We start from the raw sequence: 20,261 nt of genomic DNA on the forward strand, positions 1-20,261 counted from the left end.
TTTCCAGACCGGTCACTGCTCAGCCTCCATTGTTCCATGAGCCACACGCTGAGCCTACAACCAACGTAGCATTTCTATTGGCAGGACCTCGGTGACCGAAGCTTGCACCTGAGTTCAGAGATGTGCGACTCCACTGATGATACGCGGCCGGACAGGGAAAGCACAGGCCCGTCACCTCCCCGAGGCGTTTTGGGCGTTTTTTTTTTTGTTGTTGTTTTTTTTCGGGGTCTAACAGCCGGAATGTGGGGAAACCTGGCCGGCTAAGACGGTCACCCAGCCGCCTGGTGACCTGCAGTCGCAGACTAACGGAGAGCGACCTAATAGGCTGCAGTCAAAGCCTGGGCGACTACCGCTCAGACTCAGGACTCCCAAGAACCGCCAGCCGAGCGCCCTTTACAGGGCAGCGGCCTAAACCAATCAGGGTCAAGAATGGCCCATTTCCACCCTACACACACCCAATTGAATTTTTTTTTTCTAAAGGCGGTTCCGTAAAGGAGTCCTTCAACCCAATGAGAGTCGTGGAAATTTCCAGAAAGAACAGGACCAATGGGCGCGGCCAGGTCAGCCGCAATTGACGGACTCACCAGCCAATCCGCGTCGTCAAAGCCCGCTCCTCCCTAAATTCGCCCAGCCCTGACATGGGCGGGGCTTGTTGAGGAGCGCCCAATCCCGAGGTGCAGAGGAGGCAGGGCTGGCGAGAAGACCCGCAGAGAACCAATGAAAGAGAAGCCAAGATGATTGACTGGACTTAAAGCCAATAGCAGAGGAGCATAGAGACCCCTGGACGCGCTCAACCAGTGAGCGGGCAAGGAAGGGGCGGGAACCTGGGGGGTCCCGGCAGCTTCTAGTAGGTTCCAGAAGGCGGCGCGTGCGGTTGGGAACGCGGAGCGGACGAATTCGATTCAACGGGGTTCCGGGCCAGGCTATGGAGCAGGTGAGGGGGGAGGGGCGGCCGGGACCCCGGGGTAGCGCAGGCCTGGCGGCGGGAAGAAACGGGGAGTCCGGGGCCGTGCCGCGCACCCGCGGCGAGGGCGGGAGGGCCGCGGCCGGGCGTGTGAGGGGAGAATGGCGAGCGCCTGTCGCCCCCGCGGCCCGCCGAGCAGAGCGGGAGCAGGCCGGGCCGCGGACGGGTCCGAGACCCCTGGGTGCGGGGCGGATTCTGCGCCGGAGGCCCCCGTCGGCCGCGACGAACTTGGAGGGATCCGGCGACCGATCACCCTGGCAGCCTTCGGGGAACACGGCAGCTGCGTGCGCCCGGGAAAGGGGCCCGCGCGACTGTGCATGGGAGGCGGGCGCGGACAGTGTCACCGAGTCTCCTGCGGCTCGAGACGCATATGTCGCCCCTCCCCCTCTCCTTTTTCCGCTCCCCCCCCTTTTTTTTTTGCGGGGGGGGGTTGGTGGTGATTGTGTATCTAACACTTGGAAATTGGGATTTCTATTACACGGGATTTAGTGGTTAAATACAGTTGTAAGCGTGAGCCGTAGTGAGCAGCCAGAAGTCCCTACCTCTCCTCACTCAGCATCTAGGGCACAGAGAGGCGAACCTGCTGTCCTTATCTTGGTGACTAGCTCAGGCCACAGTCGCCCGCAGCTGCCAGAGGCCTGGAGAGGTTTTGTTACCTTGGGAGCTGTCATTGTGTGATTCATCCAAATGCGCACAAAAAAGAGAACAGCTTACTACTTTTAACATGATGTACAGAGTAAAACCTTTTGTTCTGAAATAGCCACTGTCAGGGATGCTGGGGTCTCCCTGCTTCATTAGTAAGACTGAAAATGGAGAGATTAACCAACTTTTTGTACCCTTTGAAGCAATGAAGTTGTGTCTGGGGTAGATAGGGTGCAGTACAGACCTGAAAAACCCAAAATGCTTTTGTAATAAACAGCCCCATGCTCTGTTACAACAAAAAGGGGCTGTTCTCTTTTTTTCATTCATTCATTTAGTATGTGGTGCTGGCTCTTGAACCCAGGGCCCAGAACGTTCAGAGCTTAGTTACCACAGCTATGCACCCATCCCACCCCCCCAGGAACAAAATTTGTACAAGTGTGCAAATGTACGTATAGTCTGTAAGCGAATGACTGAGCTCAGGACTACAAACTTAGAATAAGATTGGGGTGTTGAGGCCTAGAGAGGGCTCAATTGATAAACAGCGAGATACATAAGAATGAGAACCCGAGACTGGTGGCGCACGCCTTTAATCCCAGCATTCAGAAGGCAAAGGCAGGTGGATCTATTGAGTTCTAGGCCAGCCTGGTCTACAGAGCCAGTTCCAGGACAGAACTTACACAAATAAACCTTGTCTCAAAAACCAAAAAAAAAAAAAAAAAAAAAAGTGTTGGGCTTGGGCCTAGAGAGATGCCTCAACAATTAAGCACGCTAGCTGCTCTTCCAGAGCTCCTGGATTCAATTCCCAGCACCCAATACATGGCAGCTTATAACTGTCTGTGACTCCAGTTCCAGAGGATCCAACAACCTCACACAGACATACACACAGGGCAAACACCAACGCATATAATGTGCTTTCGAGACAGGGTCTCATCACACAGCTCTAGATGTCCGGTTACTCAGAGACCTGCCTGCTTCTGCCTCCTGAATTCTGGGATTAAGGGTATGTTATCACACTTGACAAAAGTAAATCTTAAAAATGTAAACTATTCATTACTGTAGAATTTACCTGAAAGAACTCCTTTCTTCCAGTGCACAATTTTCTTTCTCAGTTCCCCCCCTTCTTTTTTTCGAGACAGGATTTCTCAGGAGCCTGTCCTGGAACCCATTCTGTAGACCAGGCTGACCTCGAACTCACAGAGATCCACCTGCCTCTGCCTCCCGAGTGCAGGGATTAAAGGTGTATGCGCTACCACTGCCCAGTTTTCCGTTTTGATTTTTCAAGACAAAGTTTCTCTGTGTAGCCCTGGCTGTTCTGGAACTCACTCTGTAGACCAGGCCTTTAACTCACGAAGATCCACCTGCATCTGGAGTGCTGGGACCATCCCAACTCAAATAAACAATTCAATATCCAAATTTTGTCTCTGTGTAACAGCCCTAGCTGTTCTGGAACTCTCTGTAGACCACCACTGCCTAGCATGACACATTTTAATGCCGAGTGTGTGGCACAGGTCTTTAATTCCAACACTTGGGAGGTGGAGGCTGGTAGACCTCTTGAATTCAAGGCCAGCTTGGTCTACATAGTGGAGTTACAAAACAGCCAGAGCTATATAGAGAGATCCTGTCTGCAAACAAAGATGTGTTTTTATTTGTGTACCATGGACACTCATGCCCATGGTGACCATCAGATCATCAATGTGCGAACCACCTGGCGGGGAACTGAGTTTAGATCTTCCGGAAGAGTAGTATGTGCTCTTAACCTCTGAACATTCTTTCTAGCTCCCCTAGTTTTTTATTTGTTTGTTTGTTTTTGTTTTTTTTGTTTTTTTTTTTGGTTTTTTCGAGACAGGGTTTCTCTGTAGCTTTTGGTGCCCGTCCCGGAACTAGCTCTTGTAGACCAGGCTGGCCTCGAACTCCCAGAGATCCGATGCCTACCTCTGCCTTCCGAGTGCTGGGATTAAAGGCGTGTGCCACCACCGCCCGGCCCTAGTTTTGTCTTTTAACAGGACAGTATTATTTCAAAGTTTATTTCATTTGAAATACTAATTTGAAAATACTTCATTGTTGAGTGTTGAGCTCATGCCTATAAATCCAGCTAGGAGGCTGAGGCAGTAGGCCAGGCCTGGGCTACATAGTGAATTTTAGGTCTGCATGAAACCCTTTGTCTGTGTAGAAAGAACTAACAGCTTCCTCTCAATATCAGTTGAGGGGAATTTTCTACCTTTTTTTTTCCCTTGGCCTTCCTTTAAAGGAATGGAATTTTGGCAGTTTCCCATGTCTTTGCTCCTCATCCTCCGTCCCTGAAAATGAGTGTTGAGATTACAAGGCAGACCCAGCTAACCTTTAGGATCTCTGCTCCTATGGAAGTTCCTATGGCATGCCTTAGGATTCTAAAATTATCTGAAAGAAGTCAGTTCTGTCAGTCTACTGAATTGTGAGCCCCATGATAGTTTCCCAGTATGTGTTGTAATAACTTTAGTACAACTTTGCCTCAAGATGGGTTGGCCTGCTGTGCTTGAGTTAGGGTTTTATGTATCCCAGGCTAGCCTTAGACTTAATACTTATATATAGCCAAGGGATGGCCTTGTTTGGCTTCCTCTACCAGTAAGTCCTATAATAACATGTATGTGCCTCTATATGTCACTAGGCCTGGTGCGGCGATTCAATCTGGGGCTTTGACTACTAAGTGAGCTGTATCCCCACTCCAGTGACATAAGTATGTATCCTACTGTGTTCATTGTGTGCTCTGTGCTGTCATTTCAAGACAAGGTTTTTCTTTGTAGCCCTGGCTATCCTGGAACTCACTCTGTAGACCAGACTGGCCTTGAACTCACAAAGATCCTCCTGCCTCTTGAGTGCTGAGATCAAAGGCTTGCCCCACCACCACTGCCTGTTCTTGCATTTTACAGGGAGCTGTAAAGGTGTAGTTCTCCCTTAGCTAGGCTTATGTGAAGTTCTGGTGTTTGTTTTGTGGTTGGTTTTCTTGTTTTTCCAGACCGGGTTTCTCTTTGTAGTCCTGGCTATCTGTCCTAGGACTTGCTCTGTAAACCAGACTGCCTTCAAATTCAGAGATCTGCCTGCCTCTGCCCTCCCAGTTGCTGGGATTAAAGGTGTGCGCTACCACAACCTGACACTATGAAGTTCTTGACCTTTTGTAGGTCAACACCGTTAAGAAAAATCCTTTAAACACACAGATAATGAAAAAAAGAGCCCTTGTGCAGGGCAGTAGTCTTGCACACCTTTAATTCCAGCACTCAGGAGGCAGAAGCAAGCCTGATCTACACAGTGAGTTCCAGGACAGCCATGTCTTTATAGAGGAGAGCCCTTTTAGAGCTCTAATCTCAGCTGGTGCGGGCCAGAACAGGAAGATGTCAAGTTCAAGACTAGCCTTCACAATTAAACTGAGATTGTCTAGAAGTTATGAAGGGAAGTGGGGAAAGGTGTGGCTTTATGTTGAACTCTGCTTAAGCAAGGTCTCTTCACTTTATGAAGCTCCTTGGCAACCAAGAGAAGGGGATTGGATATTTGTCTTCCTCTCATCTCTTGATGGAGTAATAAATAGTAAAGCATTGGTAAGGACTAGCTCTACCCTTCAGGGTCAGCACAGTAAACTTTGCTGATAATAGGAGATTGATTATGGCTGTAAAGCTATAATAAGCATAGAGGAATGGATGCTGTTTATCCTGAAACTTGTAGAGTAGGGGCTGGTGAAGAGTGCGGTTGTACACATGGTGGAGGTTGTAGGACAATTTTGTGGAGTTGGTTCTCTTCTTCCCTTACGAATATCAAACTTCGATTGTTAGGCTTGAGTGTTTTATCACACCGAGCCATCTCATTGTGTCTCCATCTTGAGTTTTTTGGTGGTTTCCAGTGTTTCTTCAACCTTGGCCTTTGACTACTGTGAGTGTGTATTTGTGCCACCATGCTGGCTGCTCAGTCACGTATCTGAGCATACTTAGTGCTTCCTGCACTCAGTTTACCATTAAGCTCTTTGGAAAGCTTTGGCAAGTGAATTTACTTTTCAAAGGAAGCTTGTGCTCTGGAGTTCTCTGCTGACCGGAAGTCTTCTTGCTCCTACTTTGATTTCCCTGCTAGCTTCCAAAGGTGTGGGAGAATGTGCATGGGTTAGCATTTTTCTTTCTTGTTCGGAAGTAGCTAGCTGGTTGATATTTAGGAAGAGTAAGTATAATCTACACTCCGGGGGAGAGAATGAGTGTTACGGAGTAAAGCTATTTTGATGCCTTCCTTTCCTCAGGTGAATGAGCTAAAGGAGAAGGGCAATAAGGCCCTGAGTGCTGGAAACATCGATGATGCATTACAGTGCTACTCTGAGGCAATTAAACTAGATCCGCAGAACCATGTGCTCTATAGCAATCGCTCTGCAGCCTATGCCAAGAAAGGAGACTACCAGAAGGCCTATGAGGATGGCTGCAAGACTGTTGACCTGAAACCTGACTGGGGCAAGGTAAGCTTGGGAGTTGGGCTCTGCACAGTTTTCATAAGGACTTTGGGTCTGGTCTGTAGTCCCTTTTAAGCAGGCCCTCCTGACTTGTCTGCTCACCCTGTCTGAAGGTACTCCTTGAAGGTTAACACTTACCAAGTCTGTTACCATCAGTAGTAAAAACAGATTGTACTGATAAGAAATAGTGCTAAAGAAACTGACAACTTGTAGCCTTGGGTTACATGGGGATTTATGCGCCTTTGTCTGCTTCCTTTTAGTATCAGCACTGGTGTCCTATCCTTTTGCTGTTTGCTGATTAGCCTTTGTGTCAGTATCATTTGGGTATAAAAAGTACATGCTTTCAACCCAGCAGTTGGAACTAGACACAGGAGGCGGTTGAGGCCCCCTGGAGCTACATAATGAGACCCTGTCTCAAGAAGTGGAGGTGGTGAACTGACTCAGTTGTTAAGAGTACTGGCAGCTCTTTCAGAGGATCTGGGTTTAATTTTCAGCACCCACATGGTGGCTTAGAATGTCTTTAACTCAAGTCCCAGGGAGTCCAGTGCCCTCTTCTGGCCTCTATAGACAGCAGGCACACAGATACACGTGCAGGAAGACACCCGTATGGGTTAATAGAAACAAACTCTAGTTTTTTGAGTTTATCTGAATTTGCCTGTGTATGACCTCTATTTTCTATAATGTTTGTGGGTATTAAGGGTTATTCAAGAAAAGCAGCAGCCCTTGAGTTCCTAAACCGGTTTGAAGAAGCCAAACGAACCTACGAAGAGGGTTTAAAACATGAAGCAAATAACCTCCAGCTCAAGGAGGGTTTGCAGAACATGGAGGCCAGGTTGGCAGGTAAGTGCTCTTTTATGTAATACGATTAATTTTGAAAACAGTCTTGTCCTCCCCAAAGTGAAGGTGATAGTGGTGGGAGATGTGGTAACTCAAGTAAACATTTCATACTGGTGTACTTCATTTGGACAGAGAGGAAATTCATGAATCCTTTCAACTTGCCTAATCTGTACCAAAAGTTGGAAAACGATCCCAGGACAAGGACGCTGCTCAATGACCCTACCTACCGGGAACTCATAGAACAGCTCAGGAACAAACCTTCAGACCTGGGCACGTAAGTAGAGGCAACAGGAACTCTGTCAGAAGCTCTCTGGTTCGGAACACAGGTTTTTCTGCCTTTGCTTCTTTGCCACTGAATAGGGCAGGTTTTGTAATTGGTGTAGAAAGGGTCTAATAGCTTATAATAGCACTCTGGAATATTTCTTTTTTAAAAAAAATAATTTATTAAATTTATTTTATGTGCATTGCTGTGAAGGTATCAGATCCCCTGAAACTCAAGTTACAGACAGTTGTGAGCTGCCATGTGGGTGCTGGGAATTGAACCTGGGCCCTCTGGAAGAGCAGTGAGTCCTCTTAACCGCTGAGCCATTTCTCCAGCCCTGGAATGTTTCTTACAATGCTGTCTCTTCTAGAATTCTAGCATGGTTTATTTTTATAGTCCTGAGAATCAAATCTGGGGCTTAGCCCATGCTAGGCAAATGCTCTGTCAGTGGGTAAGGACCATCTGTTAGCAGTGGACAGGTTAAGAGCAGTTGTAGAATTCAGGCTTGGTGTTTCACACCTGTAACTCCAGCTACTTGGGTGGTTTTTCTTTTTGTTGTTGTTTGTTTTTTAACACATTGACTTATCCTATCCTAGATTGGATATCCTATGACTATCCTAGAATTCACTGTACATCAGGCCAGCCTTGAACTCAGAGATCTGCCTGCCTCTGCCTCCTAAGTGCTAGGCTTAAAGGTGTGTGCCAACATTGACAGGCCTTGTTTTTTTAAAGTCTTTTTCTCCTTCAGCTGGAGTTAGAGGCATATGTGAGCTCAACCTGATGGGTGCTGGGATCTGAATTCTGGCCCTCCATAGAGCCATGGACACTCTTTGAGACATCTTTCCAAGCCTTTTTTTTCCTCTTTGAAAATTTTTTCTTAGCTGGGTGGTGATGGCACGTGCCTTTAATCCCAGCATTCAGGAGGCAGAGGCAGGTGGATCTCTGTGAGTTCGAGGCCAGCCTGGTCTACAAGAGCTAGTTCCAGGACAGGCTCTAAAGCCACAGAGAAACCCAATCTCAAAAAACCGAAAAAAAGAAAATTTTTTCTTTTATCTTAAATTATGCGTGTTTGCTGGGTGTGGTGGCACAAACCTTTAATCCCAACACTTGGGTGGCAGAGGCAGGTAGATCTCTTGTGAGTCTCCAAAGAGAGTTCCATGACAGCCAGGGCTGTTATACAGAGAAAACTTGTCCCAAAAATAGATAAATAAAAATTTTTTAAAAAGTATGTCTGTTTGTATCTGTGTGTTGGAATGTGCATGTGAGTTCAGGTGCCTGAGAAGACCAGAGATGTTGGGGTCTCCTGGAGCCAGAGTTTCAGAAGGTTGGGTGCTGGGAATGGAACATGAAGAGCAGTGTACTTTCTTAACTGTGAAGACATTTCTCTGTCCATTCTTTCTTCCCATCAATCCAGGAAAATACAAGACCCACGGATCATGACTACTCTCAGTGTCCTCCTTGGGGTTGATCTGGGCAGTATGGATGAAGAGGAAGAGGCAGCAACACCCCCACCCCCACCTCCTCCCAAAAAGGAGGCCAAGCCAGAACCAATGGAAGAAGATCTTCCAGAGAATAAAAAACAGGTCTTATTTTTTTTCTCCTCTAAACTATCATGCATTTATATACAGCCAAACCCATTAGAAATAAGAATATTAAATGGGTATGTCTGAAACAGTTTCATTTTATATCCAGGGTTGGCTTTAAGCTCAGGATGGGTCTCCTCCCAATTGCTGGGAATTAGTAAGTTTTTCTGTTTTATTTGGTTTGCCGTTAGTGTTGAGAACGTGGTCTTCCTATTATGTCTGTGTACCACATTCATAACTAGTGTTCATGGAGGCCCAAAGAGGGTCAGATCCCTGGAACTGGAGTTGTATATAGGTGGTTATAAGCTGCTGTTCTTTGTAAGTGCTTACCCTGCTGAGCCATCTTTCCAGGGCTGCCACCCTCGTGTCTTAGTTCTTCCTTTTTTTTTTTTTCTTCCGAAACAGGGTTTCTCTGTGGTTTTGGAGCCTGTCCTGGAACTAGCTCTTGTAGACCAGGCTGGTCTTGAACTCACAGAGATCCGCCTGCCTCTGCCTCCCAAGTGCTGGGATTAAAGGCGTGCGCCACCACCGCCCGGCCTCTTCCTTATTTATTATTTCATGTGTATTGGTGTTTTGCCTGCGTGTATGCCAGATGATACATGAAGATGAAGATGTTGAATTCCCTAGAACTAGAGTTACATTTCTTTTTTTTTTTTTTTTTTTTTATTATTATTCGAGACAGAAGAGTTACATTTCTCACCCTCTAGAAGAGCAACCAGTGCTCCTAACCGCCGAGCTAATCTCTTCAGCCTCTTGGCTTAATTCTTTCTTGGTTTTTCAAGACAAGGTTTCTCTATGTAGCCCTGCCCTGGAACTCACTTTGTAGGCCAAGCTGGCCTTGAACTTAGAGATCTGCCTGGCCTGGCTTAATTCTTTACATGGATTTAGGGAAATTAAATTCAGATTTTTTTTTTTGGTTTTTTCGAGACAGGGTTTCTCTGTAGCTTTGGAACCTGTCCTGGAACTCCCTTTGTAGACCAGGCTGGCCTCGAACTCACAGAGATCCACCTGCCTCTGCCTCCCGAGTGCTGGGATTAAAGGCGTGCGCCACCAAAGCCCGGCCTTAAATTCAGATCTTTTGTCTACAAGGCAGCACTTTCCCAGCTGACTTCTTAGCGCTCTCTCTCTTGCTCTCTCTCTCTCTGCAGCCCATAGTTTTGAGTACTGAGTACCTGCTAAGATTACTTGAGTGGCTGAGGAGGATGACCTGCTAGTGCTTTGAGACCATTCTGGGCAACACAGTGAAATTGTACCAGAAAGAAAAAAAATTAATTAAAATACATGAGAGGGCTGATGAGATGGCTTAGTCAGTAGGTGATACACTGGCTACTAAACTGAAACCCGATATTCCTCCCTGAAGCCCACATGGTAAAAGGAGAGAACTATTTTGCAAGATGTCCTTTTTGACCTCCATACAAACACCATGGCACATGGCACACATACATAAATAGGTAAATTAATAGGGGCCTGGAGAGAGAGTTGAACGATTAAGACCAGTTGTTTCAGGGGACTTGGGTTTGATTCCCAGCACCCACTTGGTGAGTTGAAACCATCAGTAACTCCAGTTTCAGAGATCTGATACCCTCTTCTGTCCTCTTTGGGCAAAACAGTCATAAACTAAATCTTTGAAAAATTAAAGAATAAAAATTTTAAGTTTGTTTTGTGACGGGGTTTCTTATAGGCCTGACTGGCCTTGAACTCAGAGATCCACCTGGGAGTGTTAGGACTAAAGGCACTTGCCATCACCGCCTGACCACCTTTGTTTTTCTTGTCTTTTTTTTTTCCAAATGTGATAAGTGTTTGCCTGTATATATGTATCTGTACCACATGCATCCTTGGTGCCTGTGGAGGTCAAAAAAAGTTGTCAGATACTCTGGAGCTGGAGTTAAGATGAACAGTTGTGAACCATTATGTGGGTGTTGGGGAACTGAACTCGGGTCTTCCACAATAATCAGAAGGGCTCTTAATTACTGAGACAACTCTCCAGACCCCAGAAAAAACGTTTTTTTAAAATGGTATATAAAATACGAGCTGGAGAGATGGCTCAGCAGTTAAGAACACTGATTCTTCCATAGGTCCTGAGTTTCCAGCAACCGCATGGTGACTCACAGACATCTCTAATGAGCTCTGGCGCCCTCTTCTGGCCTGCAGGCACACAAATATACAGAACACTATATATAATAAATTAATAAATCTTTAAAAATGATATATAAAATATATCAGAATGCCTGTGGTTGCAGGAAGGTCATAAGTTAGAAGCTAGCCTATCAGGCAGACCTCTGAGTTCAAGGCCAACCTGGTCTACAGAGCAAGTTCCAGAATAGGCAGGGCTACACAGAGAAACCCTGACTTGAGAAAACCAAAAAAGAAAGAAAAAAGAAGCCGTCCTGTGTTGCATAGAGACCCTGGTTTTCTGTTTGTAGGTGTAGGTATGAAAAAAATGCTCTTTACAAGCCATTTTGTAGTAATGCTGAATTTCTGAATGGTTTGAGCAGTGAAAATGAAGCCTCGCCACATGCTGCCAGCGTGAGCTTGAATAGAGCAGATAGAATCATGAGGAGTTGTGGTCCGGGTGTGGTGTCCGCATCAGTCCTGGGGTTTTGGCCTCCTGATTGCATGTGGTGGGTGGTGGGTGTCCACTTAGCAACACTCTTCCAGAGCAAGAGACACGTGCTAAAGAATTGTGTTTCCCTTCTCGTAGTCAGGAACAGCAGATTGTTGCCAAATTTAGTACTCTTAAACGGGTGAGTGTTGGTTGCTCAGCATGTCTCAGCTGGAAAAGGGCCCTCCGTGTGGGTGGAGAAAGTGATATTGAAGACTCTGCTGTTCCTGTGGCCCTTTCTGATCTTCTTACCATGCCATCAGATCTCAAGATAGCCACAACAGCCAGCTTGTTATGGCTAAAAACCTGCCAGATTATACCATCATGTTCAGTTGCTTTGAGTTAGATATTTCCTCTTTCTCAGAAAAGCCCTTTGCTGCCTGGTGAGGATCCAAGATGAGAAAGAACAGTTCAGGGTCAGAAATTAAAGTTCACTTTAATGCTCACTCACTTGACTGGTGCGAAGAGGCCTTTTCAAGGGAGAACCTACATGGTGGCACATGCTAATTGATACTGTGACAGAGCATGGACTGTCACATGGTAGAGATGTTGCTGTCATCTGGTAGAGATGCTAAGCACTCGCTTTTCTAACCCCATTTAGGCACTGAAAGAAAAAGAAATGGGAAATGATGCCTACAAGAAGAAAGATTTTGACAAGGCCTTGAAGCATTATGACAGGGCCAAGGAACTGGACCCTACCAATATGACTTACATAACTAATCAAGCAGGTGAGACCCAGAACCAGTGACGAGAGAGCTGATGGGCACTCTTGAGGGAGGAAACAAGGACTGACTGTTTCTTACCCATTTGCCTGGCAGCTGTGCACTTTGAGAAAGGCGACTACAACAAGTGCCGGGAGCTGTGTGAGAAGGCCATTGAAGTGGGCAGAGAGAACCGAGAGGACTATCGACAGATTGCCAAGTATGCTACTGAACCTACCCCCATGCTGGGGGCCGGGGAAAGGTTGTGGGGCTGAGACCCTTGCTGAAAGGGAAGAGTGTCTAGGCTGCGGTGCCAGCTGTGCTTGTATTTTCTTTGAGGTCTAGCCTTGTTTCTGGATGGCTGTCCTTAGCATGCTTTTTTCCTTTTGTCTTCATCAGAGCTTATGCCCGAATTGGCAATTCCTATTTCAAAGAAGAAAAGTACAAGGATGCTATCCATTTCTACAATAAATCTCTAGCAGAGCACCGAACCCCAGACGTGCTCAAGAAGTGCCAGCAGGTGGGTCTGAAAAGAATAAGGTTATCGTGTCCTCTTTTACTGGTTTCTTGAGACAGGCTTTTTTTTTTGTGTATATAGCCTTGAGCCTTACCGGCCTTGAACTAATAGAGGTCCACCTGTTTCTGCTTGGTAATATTATGAAGGAAATGCTCAGGACCTTTTGTCAAGGTTTTGATGTTATTGTTAACCCTTTTTTTCCCTTATCATTTTGGAAGGATTGTTAAGATAGGATCTCTCTATTATGTAGTCTTGGCTGTCCTGGAACTCTATGTATAGATCAAATTGGCGTCGAATTCACAGAAATCCACCTGCCTCCTGAACACTGGGATTATAAACTTGCACCACCATGCCTGGTCTTTATCATTTTGGTAACCAGAGTGGTATGATACCATTTGTAATCGATAATGTAGAGGGGTGTCTTACACTCTTCTGTTGCTATGAAGAGACACTGTGACCAAGGCAACTCTTAGAAAAGAAAGCATTGGGGCTGGAGAGATGGCTCAGAGGTTAAGAGCACTGACTGCTTGCTCTTCCAGAGGACCCGAGTTAAATTCCCAGGCAGACTGTTGTATACATAATAAATAAATAAAATCTTTTAGAAAAAGAAAAGCATTTAATTGGGATGCTTGCTTGCTCACAGTTTCAGAGGTTTAGTTCATTGTCATGGGAAGCATGGTGTGTAGGTAGGTTCTGGCACAGTAGCTGAGAACTATATTCTGATCTATTGGTAAAGAGAAAGACTGGGCCTGGCATGGGCTTTGGAAGCCTCAAAGCCAACAAACTTCCTTCAGTGACACACTTCCTTCAGCAAGGCCACACCTCCGAGTCCTTCTAATTCTTTCAAATAATGCCCTATCTTCTCCCCCACACACACACCCAATAACTAAGCATTCAAATATATGAGCTTATGAGTCATCCTTGTTCAAGCCACCACAGGCAGTAATTTCAGAAAATGATTTGTCAAGCTTAGCATGTTGGTACATGACTGTATTATGACCTACTCCGGAGTCAAGATAGTAAGTAGTTCAAGATCGGCTGGGTAGCATAGTGAAGGATCCCAACCTGTTCTTCTCTAAGCCACTCCCCCAAAAAATATTGTCTGAAAATTAATTGTGCTGTGTTTTACTTTCATAAGATCATTCTCTTTTTTCTTCATTTGTTGGGGTTTTTTTTGGGGGGCGGGGGGTGTTGAGACAGGGTTACAAGATCCACATGCTTCTGCCTTACAAGTGCTGGGATTAAAGGCATGTGCTACCACTGCCCAGCTTCATTTGTTGTTTTTAACATTTTATACATTTACTTGTGTAGAGGTAGATACATGCCTGCCATGTGGGTGCTGGGAATTGAACCTGGGTCCTTTGGAATCTTCCAAAGGTCCTGAGTTCAATTCCCAGCACCCACATGGTGGCTCACAACCATCTGCTGCCCTTTTTTTTTTTTTGGTTTTTCGAGACAGGGTTTCTCTGTGGCTTTGGAGCCTGTCCTGGAACTAGCTCTGTAGACCAGGCTGGTCTCGAACTCTCAGAGATCCGCCTGCCTCTGCCTCCCGAGTGTCTGCTGCCCTTTTGAAAGAGACCTTGTCAGACGTCCTCATCAACTTAAGATTATGAAAACTCAGTATGGGCTGCCCATGCATGCTTTGGCTTTGCCAGGGCATAAGTTTCATTTCAGATTTCATTTTTAGGTACATGCCACAATGGAGGTATGGAGATCAGAGGACAACTTTGGGTAGTTAGTTCTCTTCTTCCACCAACTTGGCAGATTGTGCCATCATATAGGGCCTGTGTTGTTTTGTTTGTTTTTTGAGACAGGGATGCAAAGCCTAAACTGGCTTCCCATGACCCTAAATTCTTAATAAATCTGCCTCTACCACATGAGAGCTGAGATCACAGGTTTGAGCTACCACAACAGAGTTGCGCAGTACTGCTGTTTGGATGTAGGTCTTCATATATATTAAGTAAGTACTTTACCAGCTAAAGTACATCCCCAACCTAAATGGCATGGTTTTGAATCATTTATGCAAGTACTACTCTTTTAACAGTCAGTGTACCTTGGTAAGTAGAAATGCTTTTTTAAAAAGCAGGGGATATTTTTGTGATGCTAAATACTCCAGTGAGCAACATCCCCAGCCCAGGAATGAGATGAAAAATCTTACTATAAAATTTTGAAAATCAGCCGGGCGGTGGTGGCGCACGCCTTTAATCCCAGCACTCGGGAGGCAGAGGCAGGCGGATCTCTGTGAGTTCGAGACCAGCCTGGTCTACAAGAGCTAGTTCCAGGACAGGCTCCAAAGCCACAGAGAAACCCTGTCTCGAAAAACCAAAAAAAAAAAAAAAAAAAATTGAAAATCAAAATTCTAAATGAGGCCACCCAAAGGGCTCAGCATATTAGCGTGAGTACTTGGCCAATATGGCCTGATGACCTGAGTTCAGTCCATTAGAACCCCCAAGAGAGTAAAGTCCTTTGATCTTCACGTGGCACTGTAGTGTGCAGACTCATATACTCGCACATACAAACGTAAAAAGAAATTTAAATTCTAATTTGGCTTTTTGGTTCAGTCTGTGTTCAGATGTTAAAGTTTAAATTACTCTGGCAATGGTTATCTTTTTAGGCAGAGAAAATCCTGAAGGAGCAAGAGCGACTGGCCTACATCAACCCTGACTTGGCTTTGGAGGAGAAGAACAAGGGCAACGAATGCTTCCAGAAAGGTATCAGCCCTGTCCGTGAGACCTTGACTCCAGTGTACGGCTTTCTGTGTCTGCTTACGGGACACAGTTGTCAGGAGAGGGGAAGGTAGTCTAGGTAGCTTTTTGGCTATCATAAAGTCCTCTTTTGCTGAGTATTGTGGCTTTGGTGGGGGGGTTGCAAGACAGAATTTTACTGTGTTAGTGCTATCTGTCCTTGAACTCGCTCTATAAACCAGACTGACCTCAAACTCAGATTCACCTGCCTCTACCTGCCAAGTGTTGGGTGTGCACCACTACAGCCCAGCCAATTTTTGGGGTCAGGGATGGCTTGTACTTTTAATCCTAATACTCAGATAAAGGCAGGAACTCTTGACTTCTCCAGGCTTGGCTACAAAAAGGTTTAGGCCATACCAGGCGGTGGTGGCGCATGCCTTTAATCCTAACACTTGGGAGTCAGAGGCAGGCAGATTTCTGTAAGTTTGAGGGCAGCCAGGTCTACAGAGCTAGTTAAAAAAAAGAAAGAAGAAAGGTTTAGGTCAGCTGTTGGCACTTAGTAAGACCTAGTCTCAAACAAAAATCCTTTCATTTGTTGGGGGAGTGGAATCTAGTATGTTGACTGTCTACCACTGACCTATGTTCTCAGTCCCTAAACACCCTGGTATAAGGGTATACACATGTAATCCCAGCAGCTGGGATCCAGAACAGCTTGAGTAAGATCTTGTGTCAAAATAACAGAAGCAAATCATCCTTAGTTAGCAGTATGTGATGGTGCACACTTAAAATTCTGTCACTCAAGAGGCCAAGGTAGGACTGCAGCCTGGGCTATGTATTGAGTTCCAAGCCAACTGAGCTAATAGAAATTGCCTTGTTGTAACTATCTAGGAGACTACCCCCAGGCCATGAAGCACTATACAGAAGCCATTAAACGGAACCCAAGAGATGCCAAACTGTACAGTAACCGAGCTGCCTGCTACACCAAGCTCCTGGAGTTTCAGCTAGCGCTCAAGGTGAGGCCTGGGGAGTTCTGCTGGGGGAGGGGGTGTTAGTTGTGAGACCTGGAGTTACTCTAAGCCTTTGCAGGGGGCCAGACCTCTCTTTTCTGTCTCCTCAGCAGGTTAATAATGTTATTACTCAGGTCTAGGTTGGCAGTAAGTGGTGCTTGTGGAGAGTTAGAAGCCTGTGTCTGCCTAACTCCAGCCCTTCAAAATCAGTGGTTGAGCATGGCGGTGTTGGCACACACCTTTAATCTTAGCACTCAGGAGGCAGAGGCAGGCGGATCTCTGTGAGCTTGAAGCCAGTCTGGTTCCTGGTTTGAGGCCAGAACTAGTGCCAGCACAGCCTGTTTCAAAAAAAGAAAAAAAAATCAGTGTTGAACTGCATAAGCTTCTGTGGCTCCTCTGCCTTCCCTGAATCCCTTGGTGCTTTTCCCTCCCTATTCTTCCTTAATGTTTCTTCCTTTCCTGTCTTCATTTTTTTCTCTCTCTTTTTTTTTTTACATGTGTATGAGTGTTTTGTCTATGTATATGTATGTGTACCAGATGTGTGTCTGGTGTACTCAGAGGTAAGAAGAGAGCATTGGAGCCCCTAGAATAGGAATTCCAGGTGAGCGCTGGAAACTAACTCAAGTCCTTGAAGAACAGCAACTCTCCAGCCCTCTTTTCTGTTTTTCTTAATATTCTTTTAGTTCATACTGACTTCAAACACCATTCTTGTTCCACGGCCTCTTGTTAAGTATATAGCCAGTAGCTACCATGCCTTGTAGCCATCAGCTCATAAATAACCACACGGAGACTTCTTATTACTCATGAAAGCTCGGCCTTAGCTTGTCCCACTAGCTCTTATAACTTAAATTAACCTATTTATATTAATCTGTTTTGCCTTGTCCCTTTGTACCCTTCTTTCATTCTGTATGTCCAATTCCCTCCATGTCTCCTTGGTGTCTGACACTGTCCTAGATTCATCGCCTCCTTTCTCTCTACCCGGAAGTCCTATACCTCCTGATTAGCTATTGACTGTATGTAAGTGCTTGTAGGCCAGTGATAACCTACAAACCTTGGAAGGTTTTTCCTAAAGAGCTATAGGCAGGGTGTTTCACTGAGATTACAGTGTACATTGCCATGCCTTGCTTCTTGCATGGGTACTGGAGAGTGAATGCAGTTCTTCATCCTTGCGCTCTCTGACTCAGCCAGCTACCACTCTGATTTTTTTGTTGTTGTTTGTTTTTTTGTTTTTGTTTTTTTGGTTTTTTTCGAGGCAGGGTTTCTCTGTGGCTTTGGAGCCTGTCCTGGAACTAGCTCTGTAGACCAGTTGTTTTTGTTTTGTGACAGGGTCCCACTAGAATAAGCCCAGGCTGACTTCTAACTTGAAGTCCTCCTTGTATTGCCTAACAACTTGAGGTTTTTGTTTGTTTGTTTTTTGTTTTTGGATTTTTCGAGACAGGGTTTCTCCGTAGCTTTTGGTTCCTGTCCTGGAACTAGCTCTTGTAGACCAGGCTGGCCTCGAACTAACAGAGATCCGCCTGCCTCTGCCTCCCGAGTGCTGGGATTAAAGGTGTGCGCCACCACTGCCCGGCTTAAGTTTTGTTTTTAATACCATTATCTGTGGGGGATAGCCTAAAAGTGACATCACTGTAATTATTAGTTAGGACTCCAGGAGTGCTGATTGGCTGTGGTGCGTGGCAGCTCTAAGGGGTAAAGATTTGACTCAAGTGTCAGCAATACTTTTCCTTCCTAACTTTCTGTTTATTTTTAAGATAGAATCTCATGGAACTCTGGCAGGTCTAGAACTCACAGAGATCATTTATTTCAATTTCTGCTTGTCCAAAGTATGTAAGGTTCTTTGAACACAAGTCGGAAGGTTGTGAATGTTCTTTGTGTGTGTGCTCTCAAATAGAAGTGTCCTACCCATTTATATTGCCCATAGCAACCAGCCTTCAGTCTAGTGGTCAGCATGTGGAGCTTTCTGTCCTGGTCCTCTTGCCCAGCTTTCTCCTTTCCTTTTTTTTTTTTAAAAAAAAATATTTATTAAGTATACAGTATTCTGTCTGCGTGTATGCCTGCAGGCCATAAGAGGGCACCAGATCTCATTACAGATGTTTGTGAGCCATCATGTGGTTGCTGGGAATTGAACTCAGTACCTTTGGAAGAGCAGGCAATGCTCTTAACCTCTGAGCCATCTCTCAGCCCCTCTCTCCTTTCCTTTTTAACTTGCTCTTCAGGAACCCAGGGCAAGAGCAGGAGAGTCAAAGCGAAAGCCTCTGGCTCCTTTGCAGGGCATGGTGGCTGCCAAGCACCTTGGAGGGAAAGGTCTAATGAAAACTTTTCTTTCTTCCTAGGACTGTGAGGAATGCATCCAGCTGGAGCCAACCTTCAGTGAGTGCCTTTCATTTTTCTCCTGTACCCTGATTTTGCTCCAAGAGATTATTAAGGTTAAAGGCTTTGGGGCATATAGACAGAAGCGGGGGAGCCAACAGCCTGGAACTATTGAGTTGGTACCTCACCTCTCCTGTTTGTAGTCAAGGGTTACACACGGAAAGCAGCTGCCCTGGAAGCCATGAAGGACTATACAAAAGCCATGGATGTGTACCAGAAGGCACTAGACCTGGACTCCAGCTGTAAGGTGGGCTGCTGCTGGCCTGCAAGGGTCACCCTACCTATTTCTCCTTTGGGTGTTTTCTGTGGTCCTTCATATCCTCCCACATGCTTTAGTTTCTCTGTCCTCCTTCCTTTTCCTTTGTTAGTGATCTGTTATTTTTGGACCTGCTGAAGCAGTGGGCCAGGTAATGTTGACTCCTGCCTCTCTTGATGTTTTCTGGAATGTAGGAGGCAGCAGATGGTTACCAGCGCTGTATGATGGCACAGTACAACAGACATGACAGCCCTGAGGATGTGAAGCGGCGGGCCATGGCTGACCCTGAGGTGCAGCAGATTATGAGTGACCCAGCCATGAGACTCATCCTGGAGCAGATGCAAAAGGACCCCCAGGCTCTGAGCGAGTAAGTCTAGTTGGAGTGCTGGGGAAATAAGAGGGATGTTTCCAGGTAGAATTCTGTCAATCATGTTTTCAAAGATGTATATTTAGGTGATGTGTATGAACATTTTGGCTTTGTGTGTGTGTGTACCACGTGTATGCCTGGTGCTTGAAAAGGTCAGAAGAGGGTGTCAAGACCTCTTTAGAACTAGATTTGTGGAGGGCTGTGAGCCACTGTGTGGGTGCTAGGAACCAAACCAAAGTCTACAAGAGCAGTGAGTGTCCTGAACCATCTCTTCATCGATAACTGATCTCTTGAGCCAGGAATTGTTCAGTCTTAACTGAAAATGTTGGCAGTGCAGAGACTTTCTTTCTGTTGGTCTGACAGCCTTTTTTGCTAGGCTTATAGCTGTGCTGGCACATAGTAGGACAGGCAGGTTCTCACAGAGCTGCCTGCACAGCGTCTTTCATTTGAGCTTGCCAGGGACTTGGGGAGAGGGAAATAGCAGCTCTCTAAGAATAAGCTCCAGTTAACTCCCATCTTTTCTCCTTAGACACTTAAAGAACCCTGTAATAGCACAGAAGATCCAGAAGCTGATGGATGTGGGTCTGATCGCAATTCGGTGATAACTTGCTTTTCCCCTCTTCCCTTCGCCAATGTGGAAAGGCGAGCTGGGACGGTGGCAAGCAGCACTGGGCAAAGGGGGGGGGAGAAAGGCTTATCTTTATATTTATACATGCCTGCAAGGAAGACAGACTCATCCAGCGCCACCTTGGGCCCTCTCAGCACACGCATGGTCTCTTCACTGCTGCCCTCGAGTGTCCTTCCCTGCCCTCCCCAAACCCGTCTCTGTCTCGGCTGCTCCCCTATAGTTGGTTATTTTTTATTTGGGGGCAGTGGGAGCATACGGGGAGGGGAGGATATTCTTCCCAACCTGGGGTCCCAGCTGTCTTCACTTGTTACCCCACGTCCTTCAATAAAACAAGCCAGTCAGGCGTGGTTATATGTTGCTATGGTCTCCAGTGACTTTTTTTTTC

General features: G+C 46.0%; 1 protein-coding gene across 1 annotated transcript; it reads left to right on the forward strand.

The window, feature by feature from the left end:
* The first annotated feature begins 822 nt into the window (after positions 1-822).
* Stip1 (stress induced phosphoprotein 1) lies at positions 823-20,235 on the forward strand. The gene is made up of 14 exons (XM_057778047.1): positions 823-934; positions 5,859-6,068; positions 6,761-6,902; positions 7,032-7,173; positions 8,576-8,744; positions 11,948-12,074; positions 12,165-12,267; positions 12,447-12,567; positions 15,179-15,275; positions 16,137-16,261; positions 18,589-18,625; positions 18,769-18,872; positions 19,076-19,248; positions 19,778-20,235. Exons 1-14 carry the CDS (start codon positions 926-928, stop codon positions 19,848-19,850), a joined length of 1,632 nt encoding a protein of 543 aa, XP_057634030.1. The 5' UTR covers positions 823-925; the 3' UTR covers positions 19,851-20,235.
* Positions 20,236-20,261: the final 26 nt, after the last annotated feature.

This window comes from Chionomys nivalis, chromosome 8 (assembly GCF_950005125.1).
Source record: "Chionomys nivalis chromosome 8, mChiNiv1.1, whole genome shotgun sequence".
NCBI lineage: Eukaryota > Metazoa > Chordata > Mammalia > Rodentia > Cricetidae > Chionomys > Chionomys nivalis.

Coding starts and splice junctions, on each gene's coding strand:
- Stip1 (XM_057778047.1), top strand. Junction 12,268..12,446: donor GACTATCGACAGATTGCCAA/GTATGCTACTGA, acceptor TGTCTTCATCAG/AGCTTATGCCCGAATTGGCA. Junction 15,276..16,136: donor CAACGAATGCTTCCAGAAAG/GTATCAGCCCTG, acceptor GTAACTATCTAG/GAGACTACCCCCAGGCCATG.